This window comes from Bos indicus x Bos taurus, chromosome 3 (genome assembly GCF_003369695.1).
Source record: "Bos indicus x Bos taurus breed Angus x Brahman F1 hybrid chromosome 3, Bos_hybrid_MaternalHap_v2.0, whole genome shotgun sequence".
NCBI lineage: Eukaryota > Metazoa > Chordata > Mammalia > Artiodactyla > Bovidae > Bos > Bos indicus x Bos taurus.
Window position 1 is genome coordinate 120665192 of NC_040078.1, and position 23571 is coordinate 120688762.

General features: G+C 55.8%; 1 protein-coding gene across 2 annotated transcripts; it reads right to left on the reverse strand.

Annotated features, from left to right (window-relative positions):
• Positions 1–5937: 5937 nt before the first annotated feature.
• On the reverse strand, positions 5938–16463 carry LOC113890285 (protein FAM240B-like). Of its 2 annotated transcripts, none has more exons than XM_027538221.1 (4): positions 16022–16463; positions 11426–11569; positions 8080–8228; positions 5938–6175 (listed from the first exon to the last, which is right to left on the reverse strand). In XM_027538221.1, the coding sequence occupies exons 3-4, from the start codon at positions 8223–8225 to the stop codon at positions 6046–6048; spliced, it is 276 nt and encodes a 91-aa protein (XP_027394022.1). In that variant the 5' UTR covers positions 8226–8228; positions 11426–11569; positions 16022–16463; the 3' UTR covers positions 5938–6045. The 2 variants fall into 2 exon arrangements, with proteins under 2 accessions (XP_027394022.1, XP_027394021.1); XM_027538220.1 differs by having other exon boundaries at positions 16002–16463.
• Positions 16464–23571: the final 7108 nt, after the last annotated feature.

Below are 23571 nucleotides of genomic sequence, written 5' to 3' on the forward strand. Positions count from 1 at the left end.
GTCTTTTCCAATGAGCTTTATTGAGATATAATTAATATAACAGGTTGTGTAAGCTTGCGGTGGTGATTTGATGCATGCACATGTCATGAAATGATTCCACAATAAGGTTAGTGACCATCTCCATCACCTCACATAGGTACCTTTTTTTTTTTTTTTTGTGGGGATAACATTTAAGACCCACTCTCTCCACAGCTTCCAAGCACATGGTGCCGTCCTGTAACTAGAGCCCCCAGGTTCTGAACTTAGAGCCAGAATTTGTCCTTGACCAGCATGTCCCTGCTCCCCCGCCCCCAGCAGCGGGTAACCATCAAGTCTCTGCACCCTTTCCCACCCTGCCCACGTGTCAGTGAGGCCACAGGGCTTCCGTCTTTCTCTAGCTGGCTTTGTTGTAGTTGTGCAGTCACTCAGTTGCGTCCGACTCTTTGCGACCCCATGGACGGCAGCACTGCAGGCCTCCCTGTCCCTCACCGTCTCCTGGAGTTTGCTGAGACTCGTGTGCACTGCGTCGGTGGTGCTGTCCAATCATCTCTCCCTCTGTCTGGCTTGTTTCGGTTTGATGTTGTCAAGGCCCAGCCCTGTCATCACAAACGGCAGGGTTTCCTGCTCACGGCTGACGAGTTTGTACGTATATATGCCGCGTCCTTGCTGCCCATCCATCCGTCTGCAGACCCTTCGCTGTTTTGTGATGATGCTGCGGTGCACACAGGCGCCGGCGTCCCTCTGAACCAGTCAGCTGCCTCCTCCTACAAGGACCCGGCTGCTGACGCTGGTCCTTCCGGAATGATGCCCCGTCTCAAGACCCCTAACTTAAGTCCCTCTGAGAAGTCACTGGGTGTGAAGGTCACAGGCTCACAGGTTCTGGGATCAGGAGGTGGACACTGAGGAGGGCAGTGTCTCGCTGACCCCGGTACGGGTAGGTGGCCCCGAGCACTCTGCACAAAGTGTCTGTCTCCCCGGGAGGAGAAAATCTGCTTACAGTGCTGGGTTGCGTCCTAGACCACGGCCTGCTCTCTGCGGGGACCACTCGGCTGCAGCCCAGTCTTGTCACTCACTGCTCCCTGAGTGGGGCCGGGGGGGCTGACTCCCCGCCCCGACCCCGCAGACTCTCGTCCTCTGCACAAGGGTGGGGCCTGCGTCTTCCTCACCCGGACGTGTCCACAGATGCCCCTCGGGGCCTGGCCGATCCGTAACCCCCCTCCCACGTCTCCCCTGCCCAGTCCTGCCAACCTCTTGCCTTCTAGGGCCCCATGGCAAGCACCCTGGACCCCACTCTGATGGCCCCCCGTCTGCCCCTGGGGCCTGCTGCCAAGGCCCTGGGACCCATTCCCTCCCAGGAGTGGGGGCCCCACAAGGGCTCTCCCTGGACTGGGATCCAAGAGGGAGTGCTGGTGGGGGAGGGCCACGTGGGTTGGTGGCTGCTGTGGGTTCGGGGTGGCTGGATGGAGCCCATCAGTCAGAGGCCGACCTCCCTCCTCCGGCCTGGGCGGAGGGGCCCACGGACCGCTCAACTGTGCCAAGCGTGGGTCAGGGTCCCCCAGGGAGGAGAGGGACAGCAGACCCCAGTGGACAACACTCGAGACCGGGGACCCCAGAACCTTGGGTGGGAGAAGTCTGTTGCCCCCACCAGGACCCAGCATGCACCTCCCTGGGGGCAGCGTGTCCCTTCAGATGGGCAGCCTCCCTGCCCTAAGCCTTTTCTATTGGGATGAAATTCATGTTCAGTAAAGTGTGCACCCCCAGGGCCCAGCTGAGGACCGTGTGTCGTGTAACCTCCACCCAAACAAGACCTGGAGTGTCCCCACCCCACGTGGCCCCCAGGCTTCTTGGTGCTGGGTCCCTGCCCAGAGGGGACCAGGGTCCCACTTCCGCCGGGAATGGCTGTGCCCCTTCTGGGATGTCACCAATGGCACCTGCAGGATGGGCACGTCTTCGTCACCTCCCTGCCTCCTTTCACCACACCTGCTGGTTTCGAGGCTCCCTGCCTCCTTTCACCACACCTGCATTGATACACATATGAACAGCTTGGTCTTTGTTATCTCTACTATTTTACTATCGGATGTACCACGACTTGTTTATCCATCTTCTGTTCTGGGGCAGCTCTGGTGATACCAGTTCAGGACCTTTTGTTGTTCCAGAAAGCCAGGGACATTTCAAAGATTAATGGAGTTCCATCAAAAAGAAGCTGGTTTGAAAAGGATCTCACTGGTCAAATCTGTGAGAATTTGAGCATCCGGAAGAGGGATGCTCAGGGTTGATTGGCTGCACCCAGTTTATGTAAATCCACGAATCTGTGGTGATACTCAAACGAGAGAAAGCATGAGAAGGGATATAGTGCAGAAGTGAAGCCAACTCTTTCTTTTGATTACTGGTGTCATAAGGGACAATGTAACACTGCCCTGCTTTCTGCTCCCACTAGAGTCAGTCTAAGTAAATCACTCCAGTCATGAGGAAGGCCCGCTTGGAAAAGGGATGCTGTCTAATGAACATGGAAGGGGGACAGATTAGCAAGTCCCCAGTGTCAGGTGCTGGAAGTGAGCCCTGGGACAAGGTAGGGGTTTGTGATCGGACCCTCAGAGGGGTGAGTACTGGGGACCTGCGCTCCAGGCATTGTGAGGGGTGTGTCTCCTGGACGCTGGCAGGTGTAGGCTCAGTCTCACTCAGAGGGCGCCCAGGTGCTGGTTTTGGTGGCAGGCCATCCAGCCTCTGTGTTTAGGTCAAGCCCCTTGCTCCCTTAGAGACAGTTTCTGTCTTTGAGGAATGAGACAGGACGAGCGAGCAGAGCAGTGAGTGCACTCGGCCAGGGGACTGTCCCCAGGGCTGGTTTTCCCGAGAGCTGCGGGAGGGGACCTATTTGATGTGAGTCTCGGTCACACAAACCTGCTCTCACAGGAACCGGGGACAGTCGAAAAGGGACTTGGCATTAGCTGGTGTTCAAGAGTCTTTATACTTTTCTGTTAAGTACAGTAACTTAATTTTGGCTAGTCTGGGAAATGCTCTTATTTTTAAAGATGAATGCTGAGGAAAGAGGCATGGTAAGCACCGGCCACCTCTGGGAGGCCTTCCTCCTGTAACTGGCCCTGCTCTTGGTTTGCCAGGTCCCAGCATCACCGCCCCATCCAGGGGACCCTCCTCCAGGAAGCCCCCAGGGTGCCACCCAGGGATCTAAAAGTCAAAGACCAGCCCCGTGTGAGTGCTTCTCTTCCCAAGTCGACAGCCCCTCAAACCCTCACCCGCATTCCCGGGTCCAAACAGCTCTGAAAAGCACAAGTTTTCTTTGTAACTCACATGGCAGCAAGACCCTGTCATGTTCTACTGAGAGGAAGTGGTAGAAAGATGACCATGTTATCAGGGGGTTTCTGGGCTGAGGGTTGTGGTCCTGCCAGAACAGGGTATGCTCCGAGTCCCCCCCCAGGCCAGGCAAGGAGCCCAGGGACGAGGACCAAACCCAGGGATGAGGACCAGCCCAGCGGAGGGAGGCCCCAGCCCCGGAGCTGTGCCTGGCAGTCCCTCAGCTCCCGGACCCAACTCAGCTCTGGAGGACGAGCAGCCGTGGACTCAGGGCCACAGTGACTATTCAGAGTGTGTGGTTCTGCTCAACATAGTTGAATCCGGCAAACCCTTCCATGGTTTAGCAGACCAAAGCTCAGTTAGCTAGCGGGCCTTGTCCCGTTGTGTTCAGATAAGTCAGAGCCGAGCAGCCATGCTGCTTTGGAGAGAGCTGACCGCCCAGTGCAGGGGCCCGGCTCTCTGAGGGTGGCAGGAACTGCACAGAACCCCTGCAGCGGGCGTCGGCCCCCACACGATGGCAGACGAGCCCTCACTCCGGGCCACCCCCGCAGTCCAGGCAGCCCAGGGGACCCCCAGCCCTTGGGCCGCATGGCCTTCCTCAGCTGCTCCAGGTCCTGGGGGAGGGAGAGGCCTTGTGGACGGAAGAGACTCTCTGTGTCTCCTCCAGGCTCTGCTCCCATTTTTCTGTGTCTCAAAATCTCCTCCAGAAAAAAAAGAGTAGGTGTTTGAAATCCAGCCCCTAAATATGCTCCTGCACACATGGAAAATTGCAAACGGGCAGGGCGAGAGGAGGGCTCGGTCCAGAGCGCCCAGGTGCGGCCCCGCCCCCTTCCTCGGTCGCCGCCCCCTTCCTCCGTCGCCGCCCCCTTCTTCCGTCCCCTGCATGAAGCACCGTCTGGTCTCGGGTGTAGCTCAGCTTTGGGGACAAAGATCAGTGGCGGAGAGGCTGCGGCTGGTGAAGAGCCTTGTCTCCATGCCACCCTGGCTTCTGCCACGAGGAGGAAGGTCAGCGGGTCACTGCAGCGGGGCGGGCCCTGAGGACGGGGTTCCGCGCCAACACGCCCGTCCCCCAGACGGTCCAAGCAGACGTCTCTGTTTATCCGTGTTGACAGCGCGGAGCTCTAAGCACATCATCAGATGAAATTACCCTGGAGCAGCTTGGGGCTTTTCACGTCTTAGTGACGGGCTTCTATTCTCCAGCTATTTTTAGGGCCATTAATCACCACATTCCCCGCGTGTTCATCAGTGGAATGTCCTGAGTCACGAGCTCTGATGGACAGCTTGCAGGGTGGCCCAGGAACGTGCGTCTGCAGGTTGGTGTTGCGCCGGGCCTTCTGTGGGCCCTCTCCACGGCCATTTGGCTGAGTCACGCACCTGTATTTGTGTCCGATTCCGGACCTTTTCTGCTGGATATCCACTTGTGGTCCAGTCTACTGAGGACAGCTCTGGAAATGCCGTGGATGTCACGTGGCCATTTGTGTTGGCGTTTTTTCCTTTGGTTAAGTCTCTGGAGAAGCTCCGACAACCCCTCCCTGTCCTTGCCAACTGGATCGGGGGTCAGAACAAAACAGAACCCAAACCCAACTGTTGTAGAGTCCAAATCTGTACTGTTCACTACACAACAGCCCAATAATTGGGGAGATGAGTTGTGGCACAGAACAGCGACTTTACTCAGAAAGCCAGCAGACGGAGACAAGGTGGACCAGAGTCCCCAAGAGCGTCTCGGCGGACTTAGAATTCAGGACCCTTTTATTCTGAAAGGGGAGGGCGTTTGGCTGCTTGTGGTGGGCTTCTTGCTATGGGACTCCTTTGTTCTCGCAGCTGCCCACATAGGTCAGGTCACGATGTTCCTGTAAACCTCCAACGGGAAGATGTTATCCTCTGTTCTGCAACTCTTTATCTCTGTATGAATGAGAAAGTATTATGCCTGTAAAGGTCAGAGGCTTGAGAGTGGGCTGACCTGTGTATTTCAAGCTGTGGCCAACATTGCTAACTCATAGCGAAAGCGCTGGAACACAAAGGTTAAAGACCTGAGGTGGAGTCGGATCTGTCCTCCCCTTTACACTATCTGCAGAGACGGCACAGCCGGGCCCCAGCCCCCTCCCGGGAGTCCTGCCCTGCCAGCGAGGTGCCCTGGTGGCTCCCACTGTGGGCCGTGTGGAGGGGGCACAGCCCCTGCGGGCATCTGGTTGGCTCCCGGTCCTCCTGTCTCAGCCTGGCCTCTGCTGCGGGCTCAAGCCCCCTTCTCATCCGGGGTCCCGGGGAAGTCACAGCCCCCGCTGGGGGGACAGGCAGGGGTGACACTGAAACACTGAGTCCCAGCCCTACCGGCCTCTGCGGCCTCCGGAGACTGTGCCTCCAAACCCAAGTGAGGAAGAGGCTGTGTCGCTTCCTGAGATGATGTGGTGGTGAGTGAGGACTTTGAAGGGACTTGGGGAGCACACGGCTTTACACAGCTTCACGTCGGGCACTGTCCTTAGGCTGAGCTTTTGCAGACATTTTGATCAAAGATGAATTAAATTGTGTTCAAATTTGCCCAAGTCCCCACAGTCCGGAGATTTCTTTCTAACTTACTGGAAGTTAGTAGCATCATGTTCACTTTTAGTGTGTGTACATTTTACAGGTATGAATAAAAATGGTCACAAAACATCCACTCATCTGAGATTTTATTGGGCGCTTACATCATGCTAGAGACACAAAACCACGTGGGGGCTGGGCGGCCACAAGGGCGGTGCGGGGCCGCAGGGAGCTGCGCTCTCAGGCCGCCAGCTGGTCCCCGGTGCGCAGGGCGGGGGTGCCCAGCGGGGCTGGCCGCGGGGGCGCCTCCTGGGAGCTCTGCAGCATCTGGTTCCTTCTCTCCAGCTGCCGAGCCCACTCGTCGCGGAGCCTGGGGGAGGCCGTTTGGGCTCAGTGAGGACCCAGCACACCGGGCTGCCCGAGGCCCGTGCCCGGTGCCGGCCCCATCTCATCTCCTAGGGCCACGCCTGCCCACCAGGAAGGGCCCCGTAGGCTCCTCCCAGAAGGGAAAGTGCAGCCGGGGGCAGGCAGGCCCCTGCAGGACCAGAGGCCAGGACGCAGCGCCCCGACTGGCCTGCCCCACCCAGCACCACGGGTGGGCCCTCGGGAGCTCGCTTCCCAGGTCAGGGGTCTGTGGTTGGGACCACAGCACGACTCCCAGTGGTGACCCGGGGGAGACAGGCCCGTCGAGGGGTCAGGCCCCTGTAGACTGAACATGCCCTTGGGCCCCATGTGAGCAAGGGGTTTGGGTTGGAGGGAGCGGGCTGGGATGGGAGCCTGGCCTGGACCCGCCTCCGGGACTGCGGGGCAAACTGGTGGGAAGCGCCCACACAGGGAGGAGGGCGCCTCCCCCGAGCCAGCGGAGAGGCCAGGACAGCCCTGACCGCCTGGGGATGAGGGCGGAGCTGCTGCTGCCCAGGGGCAGGGCTGGGGGCGGGCTGAGGCCATGTCACCAGCACATCTCCCCTGACAGGTGAGGCTGTCAGCCCCGCCCAGGGCCTCAGTGACCGGCGAGGCAGTGCTGACCCGCAGCCTGCTCCTGGGACCTTCCCTCATGGGCTGAGACCCAGAATGTCCTGGGCCTGATGGCACATGAAGGACAGGGAGGAGGCCACGGAGACCCAGCAGGGATCCTGGGCCAGGAGCCCTTCAAATGAGGGTTCTGTGCCAGGACCTCCCCCCCAGGAGGCCAGGGGAGGACAGTGGCCAGCTCTGGGGGCCACACGGTGTGGACAGGAGGCGCCGCAGCCGCACACCTGTGCCGAGTGGCCAGAAGCACTGGATGGGGGGGGGGGCAGCATGGCAACCAGACCTCTGGCCCCTGGCAGGGTCAGTACCCAGGCTGAGCCCTCCACAGTAGCCAAGAATCCGCCTTTCCAGCCTAGCTCGCAGGGCAGCAGCTGCTGGTGCTATTTGGGGACTAAGGTTGGGGCCACTTTGGAGGTTTCTGGCCATCTGAGACTTTGTCTTGGTGCAAATTATGTGCTAACATTCCCTCTTAACTGTCCACTGAGCAGGGTCACCTAGGACACTCCCCTTAGCACCCACGGGCCCCTGCATCCACTCAGGAAGAAGGTGGGGTTGGCTTTGAGTCTGTAAGTCAAGCACGTGTGTGACAAGGAGCAGGATGGACTTGCTGATTGGTTGCATCCAGCGGGAGCAAATGTCAGAAAACAGATGAAATCAGATGAACTCTGCAGGGCAACTTCCTACAGGGCCCTCAGGAGATTGGGAATGAAGGGATGGGGTGATGGAGGGATGGGTGATAGAGGGAGGGGGTGATGGAAGGAAGGGGTGATGGAGGGAAGGGATGATGGAGGGATAAGGTGATGGAGGGAAGGGTTGATGGAGGGAAGGAGTGATGGAGGGATATGTTGATGGAGGGAAGGGGTGATGGAGGGAAGGGGTGATGGAGGGAAGGGTTGATGGAGGGAAGGAGTGATGGAGGGATATGTTGATGGAGGGATGGGGTGATGGAGGGAAGGGGTGATGGAGGGATAAGGTGACGGACGGATGGGGTGATGGAGGGATAAGGTGATGGAGGGATGGGCGAGGGATGGATGGGGTGTTCTTCTCTACCACTACTGAACAGTGATGTGATTCTGAAGCTGAGTTGGCATGGCTGATGTTCAGTGGTTCATACCCACTCCTCAGGTGACACTGATCTGAGGGTGGGAAGCGGGTGGTGGCGGGGTCTCTAGACTGCATCCTGAAGGCTGGCAGCCCTGGTACAGGTGTGTCTCTGTGCCCTCAGGTTGCTGGCACCGAGCTCACCTGTCCAGGGCGCTCCTGCGGATCCTCATGTCCTCCTTTTGCAGTTGTTCCGTGTGAAGCTTGATTTTTTTCTCCCAAAACATCTTTAGCACATCAGCATCATAGGTTACCCTTCCGTGGTACTTCATGGTGTAGCTTTTGCTCATGTTCTGGATAAAGGAGAATGTGCAGATCTGTCATGCTGTGCTGTGCTGGTTTGAGAGCTTACCGATAAGAAGGCGGCTCCACCCCAGACGTTTCCCTCACCCCCTTGCACCTTCCTGGGGGTCAGACTGTCAGGGGGCTCACAGAGCATTCAGACCAGCGGGCTTGCCGCCTTCTGGACTGGTTTCCTAGATTAGGGGAAGTAGCAGTTGATGGTAAATCCCATTTGGGGCCTTTGGGCATTTGGAAACTTAAGTGACAGCAACTCTTCTCTGCTTCTCATGTGGGTGATCCCAGGTGGAGATGGCTGGGGGGTGTGTGGTGCCCACACAGCAGCGGCCGTGCCTGAGCCCCGAGTGGCTGCTCTGTGCGTCTGACCCCAGGACGGCAAAGCACGACGGAAGTGACTAAGGCTAAGTGAGGTCACCAGGGGCCCTGACCTGGAGGACCGATGTCCCTACAGGGGGGTGGTCGGGACACAGACCACAGAGGGACACCCCACGAGGACCTGGGACCCGCCAACGGGTGAGGCCTCAAGGGAAGCCGCCCTGCCCACACCGGGTCTTGAGTTTCGCCTCCAGGATGGCACACGTCACCTTCTGTTCCAAGTCTGTGGTGCCTCCCGGCTCGTCACTGTGCTCACCGTGTCTCCAGCGTCCTGATGTCCGCCCTGCACACCCACCCCTACACACCTTGTTCTGACGCCCCGGTGCTGGGTCTGGGCCTCCTGGTGCACTTTTGAAATACACACTGAACAATGCGGGACCCTCACCCTCTCCTTGGGGAACCCACGCTCTGGGCCACAATCCACCTGCCCTCCTCACCCAGGACGGGGTGCCAGACAGCCAGGGACGGCCCTGCACCTTGGGACCCCTGGAATCCCACAGGCCTGCCCACCCTCCGCCTGCCTCCCCTGGGCCTTCCCACGGAAACCACGCTCCCTCTGCCCCGCCACCCTCCCCTGGGGACGGTGAGGGACAGACTGTCCGGCGCGGCCACAGCCTCATGTGCTGGCCTTGCTGCATCACGTCTCCCTATCAAGGCCCCGCATTTCAGGAGGCAGGGTGGACACTGGTCCAAAGAAGCCTCACGGGAGATCCCAGACCCCCTGTGGACCCCTGGGACCAGGCAAGGTCATTCCAAAGGCACCCCTGGCATAATTAGGAACTGAGATCGAGGTAAGATCCCGGGGACAGAAAGCGAGGTTTTTCATCTGGAACTGGCTGTTGTTAAAACCTCCGACCGTGGGGACTGCAGGACCAACCAGGCTCCCTCCCAGCAGAGGAGGAGCAGGTCGGGGGCAGCAGTGGATGAAGCCCCCCACCCAATGGTGGCTTCTCTGCTACTCCGTGCTTCTAACCACGCCATGAAGAAGGGGCCCAGTGCGGCCTGCCTCTGCAGCTCAACTCTTAAGGCACGTGTGGGCTTTCAAACCCCCTAAGCTGGTCAGACTTGACCTTGAGAATTCAGTCTCAAGCACAGGTGTTTGTCCTGAGCTGGCGTTTGTGGTGTGGGTTGTATGGTTCCCGTGGTTGGCGTGGCTGGGAGAATCCGCCCCCAGCAGGACCCTGACCCTGCTGAACCGGCTGCCGTTTGTCACGGGGTTTCTCGAGGGGCCAGAAGGAAACTCTCACCCTGGGCTCAGGCCCACATGCCAGATGCTCTTGTCTGAAAGGATGGAGAGACGACTTTGGTTAGAGAAAGTCTGCATCTGCGTTTGGTGGGAAGATGGTGAGATGCACAATCTGGGACCTTTGTTAGAAGCTATGGGTACAGGATGCCTGGCCTCTGGTCCTCCAGGCAGGCAGGTCATTTCTCTGCGTCCGGGTGAGGGGTCGGCTGAGCAGAGCTGTGTAAGTGCTCGGCTCCTCGAGGCCAAGGGCCAGGCCACGTGTGGGACTGAGGCCACGGGTGTGGAGACTAGTGGAGCCCCTGTGCAGAAGAGCCTCCCTGAGCCCCCAGTAGCCTCAGAGTACAGGGTCGGGTTTCAGCACCATGCCCGGGCAGCCTGAGGTGCGAAAGGAGCTCCCGTGTGTGTTGCACGCTGCATGTGTGTGTGTGGGTGTGAGGGCCGGGGAGCCACCTCTGGGGCCTGCACACTGGCTGACCCTTGGGACACAGGGCTGGCTGTGGGCACAGCTGTGGGCAGCCGCAGCCAGAGCCGGGAATCTGAAGGCCACGAGCCCTGGAGGAAGACCAGCCCAGGCCCACGTGTGCACAGCGGGAGCCAGGGGAGGCTGGCTCAAGGCCTGAAGATCTTCCTCTGGAAGCAGGTAGGGGCCGAGTTCCCTGTGACTTGGGGGCCGGGGCGCAGGGCAGGAGCAGGGGTGCCAGCGCGGGAACCAGGAGAAGAGAGGGAAACGACCCGCCGCCCGCTTCGGGGTCCAAGAGCACTCGGGAGACCAGCCCTCTGCACTCGGGCACAGGGGGCTTATGAAAACTAAAGGAGAAGCTGCAGGCTGGCCGCAGACCCATTAGAAACGGCTCTAAGTCTCTGGAGCTGCCTGCTTGCTGGATCGGCGTTTGCAAGGCCATGTGACTAACCCCAGTGCCCCGAGCCCAAGCCTGCACCTGCTGGGGTGTGATGGAGGAGCAGGGAGACATTCGCAGGCGAGAAGGGCAGGGGGTGGAGCCAGCAGGGTCGAGGGCTGGGAGGGCGGCCGTCCCGACCCACGGGGGACGGGGTGGGGGACAGGCTAGATTTGGGGGCAAGAGCAGCCCAGCTGGGGCCAGGCTCCACTGTGACGGTGAAACTGCAGGATGCCCTGGGCCCCAGGGGAGACCCCTCCTCACTCACGGACTCCGTGTGGCCACCCCCCTCGGCCTGGGGGCAGCCCCTTCCGAGCCCCCAGGGATGAGCCCTGCTCCGCAGTCAGGTCTGCACCGTGAGGACCCCACCCCTTCTGACCGCCCAGCAGGGCCGGTGTCCCTGCAGGAGGTTGGAGGCTGCGCACGTGTGAGCTGTGTGGGAGGTGGCAGTAACAGCTCCGAAACCAGCAGTGCTGGGGGCCCAGATGGTGGAGAAGGAGGACCCTGAGCTCACCTCCTCCCACAGACACTCAGAGCAACATTAGTGAGAGTGGCCAGAAAACTAGCAGAAAGGGGGACCCAGGACTGAAGACATAACAGACCCACAGCCAGACAGGCAGCCGTGGTGGGGACACAGCGTATGGAGAGCTGCAGCCTGCAGCCAGCAACTCACCAGTGGGCCGGAGTTCACAGTCGCAGAGGTTCCCCCAAGGAGCAGGTTGGTCTGAGCCCCTCGTCGAGCTCCTCAGCTTGGGGTTCCTGCAGCAGGAAGGCGAGCTCCCAGAATGTCTGGCTTCCTTTCAGGAGAGCTGGAGGGCTGCGGGAACAGACTCTGCTTGCCAGGCTGGGGAGACCCGGGGTGGGGTGGCAGTCTGCAGGAGCCAGGGTCAGACCCCCGACTGATCCTGGGGTGCCTCTGGGGAGGCGGGGCCCCGTGGACAGCCCTGGGGCACAGATGCTGGCAGCAGCCCCTGTGGGAGGCTTGTGCTGCCAAGTGGGCACCAGCGCTGGCCGGCACCACGTTGGAGCCCTCCTCCTGGCCTCCGATGCCAGCGGCTTAGCCAGCACGAGCTGTCCGCACCCGTCCTCTCCTGCCCACCACTGGCTGGGCACCACGCGATTGGGGAGCTAGCCCTGCCCACAGCAAGTCCAGGGGCCAGCGCCAGCCCTGGGGGCTCCTCTGGCCCCACATGTGGCTGCTCTCGGTCCATCCTGAGTGCCCCCAGGTCAGCACGTGGGGGGCTGGCCTTGGCCGCCAGTGGGCCGGCCACTGTCCCATGCCCCACTGGGGCCACACAGCTCACTGCTCAGGAGGCCTGCCCTGCCCTTCAGGGGGTCTGCCGCAGTCAGCCCCCCATGACAGGAGGGTCCTTGCAGCCCACAGAGGGGCCCTCCGGCAGCATGGAGCTCTGGGGACTGGAGGGGGCATGCCGTGGGCCCCCAAGGACATCTCTCACCTAAGGCCTCTCATCCAAGACTGGGAAGAGTAACCAAATAGCCCAACACATAGAAACGAACACAGAGAGTTAGGCAAAAGCAGGACGCAGAGGACCTCAGGGAAAGAACTAAACAAGGTAAGGGTCAGCCGTCTACCTAGTAAGGAGCTCACGGTTACGCTCACAAAGATGCTCATGGACGCAGAAGAAGGATAAACAGTGAGAACTTCAACAGGGAGATGATGTAAAGAGGAACCAAACAGAGCTGAAGAAAACAGTTGCTGAAAAATCCACCAACACGAGAAGGAATCAACCGATTCGATCGTTCCAACAGCAGAGGAAGGGGTCTGTGATCTGGAAGACGGAGTGGTGGAATCATCGGAGCTGAACAGGAAAAGGAAAAAAAGAGTAAAAAATGAGGCTAGTTTAAGAGACTTCTATAACAACATCACATACAGGGGTCCCAGAATGAGAAAAGAGGGGAAAAGGAGCAGAAAACTTCTTTGAAGAAATAGTTGCTGAAAACTTCCCTGACTTGGGGAAGGAAAAGGACAGCCAGGTCCGGGAAGCACAGAGAGCCCTAAACAAGGACAACTCAAAGAGGCTGGCATCAGCACATTATAATTAAAGTGGCCAAACTAAAGATAAAGATAGAATCTTAAAAGCAGCAAGAGAAAACCAGCTAGTTACCTACAAGGAAATGCCCATAAGACCATTAGCTGACCTTTCAGCAGAAACTTTGCCAGAAAGAAGTGATGCTATATATACTAAGCGATGAAGAAGTGATGCTACATGTACTAAGCGATGAAGAAGTGACGCTACATGTACTAAGCGATGAAGAAGTGATGCTACATGTACTAAGCGATGAAGAAGTGATGCTACATGTACTAAGCGATGAAGAAGTGACGCTATATATACTAAGTGATGAAAGGGAACCTAAACCGAGACTACTCGACCCGGCGAGGCCATCGCTCAGATCTGAAGGGCAGAGAAAAAGCTTTACAGACGAACAAAAGCCGAGAGATTTCAGCACCACTAAACTGGCCTTACAAGAAATGTTAAAGGGACTTCTCCCTTTAAGTATGAAAGAAAAGAAAAAAGACTCAGTGGTAAAGGCAAACATCAAGTGAGAGTAATGGAACAGCAACTTATAAATCTAGTAGGAAGTTTAAAGACAAAAGCGTTAACGTCATCTATGTCCATCATAAGTGGTTATGGTGTAAAATGAGATGTCAGCAAGCTAAACGTGTGGGGGGTAATAACGTAGGGTGGTTAGAATGCATTTGCACTTGAGGTCATCAAATTAAGTAGTCACGTATTTCTACCGGTTGTTATATATGAACCTCATGATAACCACACATCAAAAGCCTGTAACAGACACACAAAGAAGAGAAAGGAATTCAAACATGATATTAAATAGTCATGAGGTCACAAGGGAAGGAAGCAAAAGAAGCAGCAGCAAAAAGAACTGCAAAAGCTATCAGAAAACAACTAACAAAATGGCAATAAGCACATACCTATCAATAGTCACTGTAAATGTCAGTGAACTAAATGCTCCAGACATAGAGTGGCTGAATGGATGGAAAAATAAGACCCATCCTGCCAGATGCTCACTTGCACTATAAAGACACACACAGACTAAAGGTGAGGGGATGGGGAAAGGTATTGCGTGCAGACAGAAATGAAAGGAAATCTATTATATCAGACAAAACAGACCTTAAAGCAAAAACTGCAACAAGGCATGGAGAAGGCAATGGCACCCCACTCCAGTGTTCTTGCCCGGAGAATCCCATGGACGGAGGAGCCTGGTAGGCTGCAGTCCATGGGGTCGTGAACAGTCGGACACGAATGAGTGACTTCACTTTCACTTTTCACTTTCATGCATTGGAGAAGGAAATGGCAACCCACTCCAGTGTTCTTGCCTGGAGAATCCCAGGGTCGGGGGAGCCTGGTGGGCTGCCGTCTATAGGGTCCCACAGAGTTGGACACAACGGAAGCGACTTAGCAGCAGCAGCAACAAAACATAAAAAAAGTATATTACATGATGAAGGGGCCAATCCAGTAAGAAGTTATAACAATTGTAAATATGTTTGCACCCAACATGCTGTTGCTGCTGCTAAGTTGCTTCAGTCGTGTCTGACTCTGTGCACCAATAAAATGGATAGCTTAGAAGAAATGGGTAAATTCATAGTGTTAATAACATACAATCTCCCAAGACTGAATCAGGAAGAATTAGATCAGGCTGACTACCGGTAATGAAATGGAATCAGCAGCAGTAACAAACAAACCAACCACAAAAACTGCTGACAAATGAAAGTCCAGGGCCAGATGGCTTTACAGATAAATTCTACAAAACATTAAAGAGTTGACACCTGTATGTCTCAAACTAGTCCAGAAGATTAAAGAGGCAAGAATGCTTCTTAATTCATAATATGATGAAGTCAGCCTCACCCTGATACTAAACAGACCCCACACAAAAGAAATGGGTCAATATCCCCTCTGGGAATGGTGAGGACCCCGAGGAGAGCATGGCCCATGGCCAGCCTGCCCGCCACTGCCCTGGGGCCTCAGTCTCTCCTGGTCGCAGCCCAGCTGCACACACGAGCGTGGCCCTGGGCCTCTGTGTCCGGCACACACGAGCATGGCCCGGGGCCTCTGCAGCAGTGACTTCCACACGTTCACGTCCAGGGGAAGCAGAGCCTCGGCCTGCCTGGATGCAGGGCCACTTCATCAGCCTGGCCTTTTCCTCTCGCCGGCCTGCTGACCTGAGTCCAGAGGGAGTGGGCTTGGTGGAGGAACCGCTCCTTGTGAAGGCTGGCCTGGGCTCCAGCAGGCTGCAGGAGGAGGGGGCCGCCTTCCATTGTGAAGGCCCTTGGTCTCTGGATGTGGGCACGCCTGGTGTGCATCTCCCCGAGCCCTGCGCTGCCCTGGGAATGCCGGCCATCTTGGGGCTCAGGGAGCAAACAAGGGGGCTGTCTCCCCTCCCGGGACAGCCCTCCACTCTTGAAGTTTAGCCTGTGAGCCTTTGCCTAGCCCCCCTCAAAGATGCATCACCCTGCTGGGGGCTCCAGAAGGTTCTGGAACCAGGCCCAGGCAGCCAAGGACAGGGACCAGGAGCATCTTCCAAGTGCTTCTTGTGACGTCACAGGGGTATTGCTGCCGCTCGGGAGGCAGGAGCGAGGCCAGCCTGTGAGGGCCGTAGAGGTGGGATCTGAGGGGGCGGGCGGGTGACCACTTTGTGGGGGCCCTGTAGACCAAAGAGGCTTAGAGAGGCAGCAGTTTGTCCCCAAGGGCCGAGTCCTCCAGAGTCAGGGCAGCCAGTGATTACGTGGCAAAAGCTTGGGCTGACAACATGGGAGGGCTGGGGGTGCTGAGCGCGTGGGCGCATCCACTCCACGGATGGCCTCTCCTCCGGGAGGACGGGGCTGGGCGCTGCGCTCATTCAGACCCGGGGGGAACCTGGCACTTTAAGGGGAGCTCGGCTGCTCCTCTCTCTGGGGCTTCCCAGAGACACGGGGTCTCAGAGCTCTCACCCCAGGGAAGCCCAGCTCAGCAGGGCAGCCCTCCAAGTCCTCATAGAGCAGGAACACAAGCAGACGGACAGACAGACAGACAGACAGATGAGGCCACCAGAAAGCAGGGGGTGGTGGACACAGACCCACCGCAGTCGGCCCTGGGGTGGGAAGCAGGGATAGGGAGGCTGGGGACGGGGTGTCCGGAATTCTGAGTGGGAAAGGCTGCGGACGAAGGCAAATAGACCCCCAGCAGACGCACATGTGACCCAGCTCCCACACGTGCCCACGGCGGGCTCACCCGCATCAGCCGGGGCTTACTCTGCGGTCCTTCCCGGCTGCTCAGGCTACTTCTGCGGGCGGGCGTCCTCCTGTGTCCCCAGCGCCCGGGCTGAGTCTGCCCCTCCCCTTTATACCGGCGCGGTGACCCGGGGCCTGGCGCTCGCTCAGCACTGGGAAAGATGAGCTGCCTTCCGTCCGGTGGCCCCTGGAGGCGCGATGGGCCCCGAGGGCAGTGGGGAGTGTGCCCGCACTGGCTCCTGCAGGGATCGAGTCAGCACCGCTTTCTCCTCTGGTGGCCTGCTCCTGGGACCCCTGGAGGCTGAGGTTTAAAAGAAACAGCTGTCATCAAACCCCCTTTATCCTATGATGTGTGAGCGAAGGTCTCCAAACAGTACAGGATTAGCTCTTAGTAAAGCAGCCAGGCGTAAGTAGCATTTTTCTTTTTTAAAACACTTTTGTTTTATATTGGAATATAGTTGATTTATAGCTGTGATAGTTATTTGTAGTTTCTGCTGTATAGCAAAGTGATTCAGTTATACACATACATATATCCATTCTTTCTCAGATTTTTTTCCCATGTAGGTTAGATCAGAATATTGAGTAGAGTTCCCTGTGCTTTACGGTAGGTTGTGTCTAACGGAGTGTATCTGCTAATCTACAATTTCTAATTTATCCTCCCTTCCCCCAGCTCTCCCCTTTGATAAACATAAGTTTGTTTTCTATGTCTGTCAATCTGTTGCTGTTTTGTAAATAAATTCGTTTGGATCACTTTAAAAGATTCCACATATAAGTGATACCATATTCGTCTTTCTATATTTGACTTCCTTCATTTAAGGTGATAATCTCTAGGTCCATGATGTTGCTGCGAATGGCATTATTTCATTCTCTTTGGATCCACTTTCTAGAGTAATGAAAATAAAAACAAAAACAAATAAATGGGACCAATTATACTTAAAAGCTTCTGCACAGCAAAGGAAACCATAAACAGAATGAAACAGCAGGATGGGAGAAAGTATTTGCAAATGATGCGACTGAAAAGGGATTAGTCTCCAAAGCACACAGCAGTTCAGGCAAGCGCAACATCAAAAAACCGAACAACCCACAACAAATGGGCGGAGAACCGGAATGGACACTTCTCCAAAGCCCGGGTCTGGGCGGAGGTGGCGGTGGCGGAGGGCCCCCCAGACCTGTATATGTTTTCTGTTTTGAAAGGACCCTGTTTGAAGGTAGAAAATGGCTGCAGTCAGCCGTGTCATGTGGTTTGAATTAATGTAACACAGGGAGCTTTTCCAGGTGGCGGTGGAAGCGTCGCGGATGCGCAGAACAGAGTCTGCATCCTGGGCAAGCAGACATCTCCTCCTCCTCATTTTCCACCCGAAACTGGCCCGTCCTCTGACGGGTGTGTCTGCCTGCTCTGAAGGGCACAGGCTGTTCTTCAGAGATCGCCGCTGCCGTGTTTCCGAAGCCTGCTGTTCCACAGTCAGTGTTAGCCATGGAAGGAGCCTCCGTGGAAGGGGAAGCTTCCTCTGTTAAGCAAGATTGCAAAGAGAGATGCGATACTAAGCACCTGTTTTCCTACAGATTCCCCGTGGTGCCTTTGAAAATCTGAAGGAAGAACCATCTAATCCAGGGCGGGAGGAAGCCCTGGACTCAGGACTTGCTGGCGAGGGTGAGACCTGAGCACTCTGGAGCGGCTTCACCCTGTGTCCCTGAGGGTCACTGTGACCCCACGCATTCGTGGCTGAGTCACAGGAGCCTCACCTGTGGACGTCACCTGTGGACGTCATGGTTGCCAGCCGCTGGGGTACAGTGCAGATTCCTGCACAAAGGTAGCTGGAGTGTTCTGCGTGGTCCTTTGGCATCTGGACCCTCGCCCGTGTCTGAATGCCCCAGAGGCAGAAATGCCCCACAGCACATTCCCCCACAGCAGGAATGTGGCAGGAAACCCGTCCTGGGGATGGACAGGGTTCCAAGTCCCCTTCTTTCTACCTCTCCCCAAAACCTGGAGTGGAAAAATCCCATCCCTTCTTAAAAAAGTGGAATTCAAAAAACAAAGCCTTACCTGCTGCTTAAATTCTCTGGGTGATTGCTTTTTTTCTGCTTGTAATTCCAAGCTAGACCCCAAATATTTCTTTGTAAGATGAGATCATTTCAACCTGCACATGCTGATGAGACCTGTCTGCTCCTGGCCAGGGTGACAGGGAATTCGTGGTGGAGCAGGGGCTTGGCCATGTCCTAAAACACGTCTGTCCTAAGGCCACATCTTCACCTGAGTTTTTAACAAGACTCAGTACCGGTCGCTAAGGCTCTGCTTCCTCCTGGGTCCTGGCAGCCACGGCCCACCCCTGAGCCAGAGCTCACCCTAAACGTCCACGCACACTGCCTTGGCGATGGTGGGGGGCAGGGTGTTCACTGTCTTAGTTGTGAAGTTTCCTGGCGCACGTGTATCAAAAGCTAACAAGCTGTACACTTTAAACGTGGGCTACTTATGTCAACAGTATCCCAAGAAACCTGTTAGAAAACAACAGAAAACGTCCATGGGAGCGGATCCAAGAGGTAAGTGGATGAATGGAAGCCTGAGCCGAGTATCGATGGGCAAGGCGGGGGCTTCTGAGTTCATAGGAAAGAGAGAGAGGGACAGAAAGAGAGAGAGGCAGGCAGACAGACAGATGGCTCACGCACAGGGACTTTCACACACTCTAATGACCAAACCCAGTTCCCCTGGAAAATGAACAAGATTACTGTCTTTATTATTATTTCACTTTCGAAGTCTACTGGTTTTGTAATTTTCCATTCCACTTCATTAAAAGGCGTTACGTGATAAAAGGCTGGGAAACCCCAGCTCCCCAGGCTGAATCAGACTTGAGGCAGGACTGTGTTCAGACGGGAGTCCTTTCTCTAAGCTGGCCGCAGCCCACACTTATGAGAGGGTGGGCAGGCGCGGGGCGCTCGGGTTTGTGGGTCCACTGCGGGCGCCCAGGGCCTGGGTCCGGCTTCTCCAGAGGTGACTGGACTGCAACCACCTTCTCCCGAGCCAGCCTCCCTGAGTAGCCACTGTCCACGCTGGAGCAAGGACCCCAGTGGTCTGACCCTGGGGCAGGGACCTCAGCATCCCAGCCTGGTCTACAAGCCGAAGGCAAAGGGAGGGCCTGGGTCACAGACTGAGGGGAGAGGGGCTGGGGGCAGAGCTTACCTGCTGAGCGTCCCCGGGCAGGGGAGCCAGGTCTCCACTCACCTGGGTTGCTATTTGAGGACGAGCAGGGCCCAGACCACAGGGTACCACTACTCCAGGTCCCTGGAGAGGGCCTGCCCCTGCCTCAGCTTGCTGGACGCTGGTGATGTCCAGCAAGCGTCCTGACGGCAGGGGGTCACGGGGGTGACTTACGGTGGCACACTGGGGAGGCAGGTGCTTTCCTGCCAGCTCACAGGGCCCATCAGTGAAAGGACGGGAGCCGGGAACCACTTCACCGTGGACCTGCATTTCACCTGTTAGAGCAGGTGAGCTGACTGCTCAAACTGCATGGGCTCCCCAGGAGCCGGTTAACGGGGCGGGGCGGGGGCGCACACCTGGCCTTGTTTTTCACCAGCCACGCGGAGCTGCGCTAGTTTTGTTTTTCAGGTGAAATTTCATTTTTTAAAATGTACTTTATTGAAGTATAGTTGATTTATAATGTTGTATTAATTTCTGCTGTACAGCAGTGACTCAGTTGTATACATAAACATTCTTTTTCATATTCTTTTCCATTATGGTTTAATCACAGGATGTTGAATGTCATTCCCTATGCTATACAGTAGGACCTTGTTGCCAACTCATGCATTATGTATATAATTGCATCTACTAATTCCAAACTCCCGCTCCACCCCTCCGCAGCACCACCATGCGCGGCCTCGAGTCTGCTCTTATGTCCAACAGTCCATGTCCGTATCACAGACCAGTTCATTCGTGTCATGTCTTAGATTCCACCTCGTCAGCTCAGTTCAGTCGCTCAGTCGTGTCCGACTGTCTGCGACCCCATGAATCGCAGCACGCCAGACCTCCCTGTCCATCAGCAACTCCTGGAGTTCACTCAGACTCACATCCATTGAGTTGGTGATGCCATCCAGCCATCTCATCCTCTGTCATCCCCTTCTCCTCCTGTCCTCAAACTTTCCCAGCATCAGAGTCTTTTCCAATGAGTCAACTCTTCTCATCAGGTGGCCAAAATATTGGAGCTTCAGCTTCGGCATCAGTCCTTCCAATGAATATTCAGGACTGATCTCCTTTAGGATGGACTGGTTGGATCTCCTTGCAGTCCAAGGGACTCTCAAGAGTCTTCTCCAACACCACAGTTCAAAAGCATCAATTCTTCAATGCTCAGCCTTCTTTATGGTCCAACTCTCACATCCATACGTGACTACTAGAAAAACCGTAGATTTGATTATATGGACCTTTGTTGGAAAGTAATGTCTCTACTTTTCAATATGCTGTCTAGGTTTGTCATAGCTTTTCTTCCAAGGAGCAAGCGTCTTTTAATTTCATGGCTGCAGTCACCATCTTCAGTGATTTCAGAGCCCAAGAAAATAGTCTCCCACTGTTTGCATTGCTTCACCATCTATTTGCCATGAAATGATGGGACCAGATGTCATCATCTTAGCTTTTTTGAATGTTGAGTTTTAAGCCAGTGTTTTCACTCTCCTCTTTCACTTTCATCAAGAGGCTCTTTAGTTCCTCTTCACTTTCTGCCACAAGGGTAGTGTCATCTTCATATCTGAGGTTATATATATTTCTCCCAGCAGTCTTGATTCCAGCATGGGCTTCATGAAGCCTGGCATTTCGCGTGATGTGCTCTCCATGTAAGTTAAATAAGCAGGGTGGCGATACGCAGCCTTGACATCCATGTCCTGGCTGCTGTAAGCAGCCCTGCAGTGAGCATTGGGGTGCGTGTGTCTTTCTGAATTATGGTTTTGTCTGGGTATACGCCCGGGAGTGGCACTGCTGGGTCATATGGCAGCTCTACTTTTAGTTTTCTGAGGAACCTCCATACTGTTTCCATAGTGACCACACCAGTTTAGAAGCTTCGTTAGCTAAGTGACAGAATGTTACCCTCTCTCCCTGATTTGTGTTCAGTGGTCCTGAAAACAGACACAGACACACGTGTACACTTGAAGGGGGCCCTCGTCACAGGCTTTTGGGTCTAGAAGGGCTTGTAGGACCAGAGCGCCCTCACTCACCAAGGTTTTCACGAGCCTTCTTACAGCGTGGATCTGATTTGGGCCTGAGGGTCTGCATTTCTGAGGCCCTGGGGGTCACAGTTTGAGGATGGAGACTGTAACTGACTCCCCCATGCTGGTACGGGCTTTCACAAAGGCAGAGCACTCGTGGGCAAGGGGCTCTCACGAGGAATCGTGGGCTCCTGGGTTCACCCGGGCAGAGGTGGACAGGCGGGGCAGCCCATCCCGTGGGGCTGGAGTCAGTCCAGCCCCTTCCTTCTGTGGTAGAAGCACCTGCATGGGCGGTAGGGGTTGGCCACCATCCAGCCCCTGCCCCAGTGGCCTCTGTGACAAGGGCACTCTCCCACTTTTCAAGCTCAGGGTCCTGCCGGCAAAATTGTCATCATGTCTGAACCCGGGTCCGTGGTCCAGATGTCTGTGGCCCCCAGATTCCTGTGTTGAAATCCTTACCCCAAGGGCAACAGTGTCAGGAGGAGGGCCCTCCAGGAGGAGGTGGGGTCTTGGGTGGAGCCTCATATTGGGATCAGTGAGAAGGCAATGGCACCCCACTCCAGCACTCTTGCCTGGAAAATCCCATGGACGGAGGAGCCTGGAGGGCTGCAGTCCATGGGGTTGCTGAGGGTCAGACACGACTGAGCGACCTCACTTTCACTTTTCACTTTCATGCATTGGAGAAGGAAATGGCAACCCACTCCAATGTTCTTGCCTGGAGAATCCCAGGGACGGGGGAGCCTGGTGGGCTGCCATCTCTGGGGTCGCACAGAATCAGACATGACTGAAGCGACTTAGCAGCAGCAGCCCCATAGCAGAGACCCCTCCAGGGAGCTCCCTCCTCCCTCATGTGAGGAACCAATGGAAGCTGACGGTCCTCAACCAGGAGGTGGTAGCAGAGACCCCTCCCAGGGAGCTCCCTCCTCCCTTACGTGAGGAACCAATGGCAGCTGACGGTCCTCAAGCAGGAGGTGGTAGCAGAGACCCCTCCAGGGAGCTCCCTCCTCCCTCATGTGAGGAACCAATGGAAGCTGACGGTCCTCAACCAGGAGGTGGTAGCAGAGACCCCTCCCAGGGAGCTCCCTCCTCCCTTACGTGAGGAACCAATGGCAGCTGACGGTCCTCAAGCAGGAGGTGGTAGCAGAGACCCCTCCCGGGAGCTCCCTCCTCCCTCACGTGAGGAACCAGTGGCAGCTGACGGTCCTCAAGCAGGAGGTGGTAGCAGAGACCCCTCCAGGGAGCTCCCTCCTCCCTCATGTGAGGAACCAGTGGCAGCTGACGGTCCTCAAGCAGGAGCTGGGCTGGCACTTTGGTCTTGGGCTTGGTCTGCGGTGCTTTCATTACTGCAGCTCCCAAGGACCAGGACCCTGAGTGGCACATGGGCAGTCTCTGCAGATGGAGAGGATCAACAGGCTCGTTATCATGTTGCTACACTGAGCACTGGGCTCCACAATCACCACAGGTGGTGGCTGCAGCCGTGAAATTAAAAGACGCTCACTCCTTGGAAGAAAAGTTATGACCAACCTAGATAGCATATTCAAAAGCAGGGAAATTACTTTGCCAACAAAGGTCCATCTAGTCATGGCTATGGTTTTCCCAGTAGTCATGTATGGATGTGAGAGTTGGACTATAAAGAAAGCTGAGTGCTGAAGAATGGATGCTTTTGAACTGTGGTGTCAGAGAATACTCTTGAGAGTCCCTTGGACTGCAAGGAGATCCAACCTGTCCATCCTAAAGGAGATCATCCTGAATATTCATTGGAAGGACTGATGCTGAAGCTCCAATACTTTAGCCACCTGATGTGAAGACCTGACTCATTGGAAAAGACCCTGATGCTGGGAAAGATTGAGGACAGGAGGAGAAGGGGACGACAGAGGATGAGATGGTTGGATGGCATCACCAACTCAATGGACATGAGTTTGGGTAAACTCTGAGAGTTGGTGATGGACAGGGAGGCCTGGTGTGCTGCAGTCCGTGGGGTCACAAAGACTCGGACACAACTGAGTGACTGAACTGCACTGAACACCGAGTACAGACAAACTAGAGGGGTGCTGAACGATGGAAACCAGTGCTGATCAGACCCTCAAAATCAACCCGTTTCAAACTAACAGCCCTACTTTAAAGGCATGGATGATGTTCTGCTGAAACTAAATTCTGATGTTGAGTTTAATCACCAGTGTGTCTTCTGGCTTCTTTATGTCTTATTGTGTCTGCCTGGATATTATGATTTCAGATACACAAATCATCATTCAAGTCTGTCTCATTATCATCAGTGCTATTTACCATTTTTAATAGCTTGTTCATTTTACCAGTGGATACATCCTACTCGTGGGGCAGTCAGCCGAGTGATGCACCCCAGATTCTGCGCTGAAGGGTGAAGACATCCG